Raw genomic sequence first — 2,362 nt, 5'->3', positions numbered from 1 at the left:
GATTTTCTGACATACATGAATCACAACTGACCACTATTTCCGAGTAGAGAAGATGTGTCATCCTTAATTTTTTAACCTTTTAAAAAGGAAACACAAGCCTTCTAGCACAAGATCCAAAGTTTATTTTGTCCTTGATTTTGTTTTACCACGTTGGACTTGTCCGATTTTGAACTATTTCCATCTTTCGTCCAGAGTTCAAGGCCGCCTTTGACATGTTCGACACGGACGGTGGCGGTGACATCAGCACCAAGGAGTTGGGTACCGTGATGAGGATGCTGGGTCAGAACCCATCAAGGGAGGAGTTGGATGCCATCATTGAGGAGGTCGATGAGGATGGTAAGATTATTGTGTGGTCAGATAATAGAAAAAGGACAACAAATGTAGCATCTTAATGACATTTAAGAATGATTGATGGGACTGAGTTGCTCTATTGAATTTTTTTTGTTCCCTGGCTCTGAAATAGTTTTTTGTTTGTGCTGTTTTCAGAGCAAAAGAGGTGGATTTACTAATTTCTGCACTCACTGTGGCTTAAAGTAAATACATCAGGGACACAATAAGACTCACAACATAGAGATACTCCAGCAATAATAGTACTAATAGTAGTACTGTATTTCCATAATGTTGAAGGCTAGGTTGAAACCTTGTATATGGCTGGACTGTCAAATTGTGGCCAAATTGCTAAAATGAATAGTGAGCAGTAGTGTAATGCAAATCTTCTGCAGTAGTCCCTCACGTCATGTGAGTGTGGTTGCTTACGTCAGTGTTCACAGACACATCTCATCTTATCCAACTAGCCTTAGAGAGTGAACCCTATACAAAATAGAAGATTAATTAGGTACCTCCAAAGGATAGGCACAGCCTATGCTGATTTTCCAGCTCATTTTAACCGATGGCCAATGCTGATATATCCACATATTTTTTCAACCTAATAGCAGAGAAAATCCTGTCTCCCCTGTAGTGGAATTAACATATTATTACAAATTAAATGTAAAGTAAGTGCAATTTACAGCTGTACAGCAATTAAAGCCAACTGCACTGATAGACAGTGCACTCTTTTTCATACTGTTAAATCAATATAGTGCCTATACTTGTAGAATCTGGAGTTATGGTACATAACTAACATTCACATCTATTCAGTTTAAACAGCAATGACCAATGGGGAATTCGACCGATCAGTGGTGTAACTTTATCACTCACTGACTCGCTCACTAAGTCAGGGACAGACTTAGTGTTTATAGGGCTGAACCTGCTTTGCTGCAGTCCAGACAAGTCAAGCTCCAAAAACATTGGATCCTTCCCATAATGTAACTCAGCAGCATTTCTTAATAGACCCAACCTGCCTGCTAAATACCATATTCTTTCCATTTCTGTGCCACCAATTTATAACAATTATTTTCTGTCAAATTTTCAAATCAAGCCTTTCTCAAGGTAACCCTGGTGGCATCCTCTCTCTTCACTTATTCACCTCCTCATCTCTTCAGGCAGTGGTACCATTGACTTTGAGGAGTTCTTGGTCATGATGGTGCAACAGTTAAAGGAGGACCAGGCTGGAAAGAGTGAAGAAGAACTTTCAGAATGCTTCCGTATCTTTGACAAGTATGACACCAAATACTAATAGAAAGACAAGAGCAAACACCATGTTATTGCACAAGATGTTTATGTTCTGCTAATGCTAAATTGAAAAGCCTATTGGAATATTTTAAAATTTTAGAAACAATTTTATGGCCTGCAGAATCATTAAACAGTTTGAGAAACTATTTGTCAAACACCATAGTTTTATAGAGACATTATGGTTCAGCAACAAATCAACTTTATTTATAACTCCTATATGATACTACCCTCAGTCTGTATAGACAATGCAATTGACTTTTAACAAATATCTGCAATGTGTGTTTGTGTGTTGATATACGAGAGCAAGGAGGCAAGAGATTTGTTTTCACACAGTGAGATTAAAATATCATTTTCACCACAGGAATGGAGATGGTTTCGTTGACCGGGAGGAGTTCGGAGACATCCTCCATCTCACTGGAGAAGCAGTCGTAGAGGAAGATATTGATGAGATGTTTGGTGAAGCAGACTCAAACAAAGATGGAAAGATTGATTTTGATGGTAAGGTTAAGCTCAATATATATAGAGGGAAGAGCTTCTTCACCCCTGTGGACCTCACACTGTCTTTCATAATGTTTTTTAGGAGGCCGCCATGTTGAACCACCATGTTTGTACAGTAGAACATACAAACCAAAAACTGGCTCAAGATAGGGCCCTTTGTGTTTTTTGTGCGTTTCCCTCGCACATGAAAAGGGAGGGGGAAACAAGTGAGTTGCAATCTGCAACTACACCACTAGATGCCACTAAATCTGGC

General features: G+C 39.1%; 1 protein-coding gene across 1 annotated transcript in view; it reads left to right on the top strand.

The window, feature by feature from the left end:
* LOC118324410 (troponin C, skeletal muscle-like) overlaps positions 1 to 2,362 on the top strand; it is a 6,050-nt gene that overhangs the window by 2,591 nt on the left and 1,097 nt on the right. The window contains exons 3-5 of the mRNA XM_035656747.1: positions 193 to 336; positions 1,482 to 1,596; positions 1,973 to 2,109. Coding sequence (XP_035512640.1) covers positions 193 to 336; positions 1,482 to 1,596; positions 1,973 to 2,109 — 396 coding nt within the window. The remainder of the gene's footprint in view (positions 1 to 192; positions 337 to 1,481; positions 1,597 to 1,972; positions 2,110 to 2,362) is intronic.

This window comes from Morone saxatilis, unplaced genomic scaffold (genome assembly GCF_004916995.1).
Source record: "Morone saxatilis isolate NCDOM2014 unplaced genomic scaffold, NCSU_SB_2.0 Contig15, whole genome shotgun sequence".
Classification (NCBI taxonomy): Eukaryota; Metazoa; Chordata; class Actinopteri; family Moronidae; genus Morone; species Morone saxatilis.
Note: the sequence above shows the minus strand (reverse complement) of the source record. Positions and strands in the feature narration are given on the sequence as shown.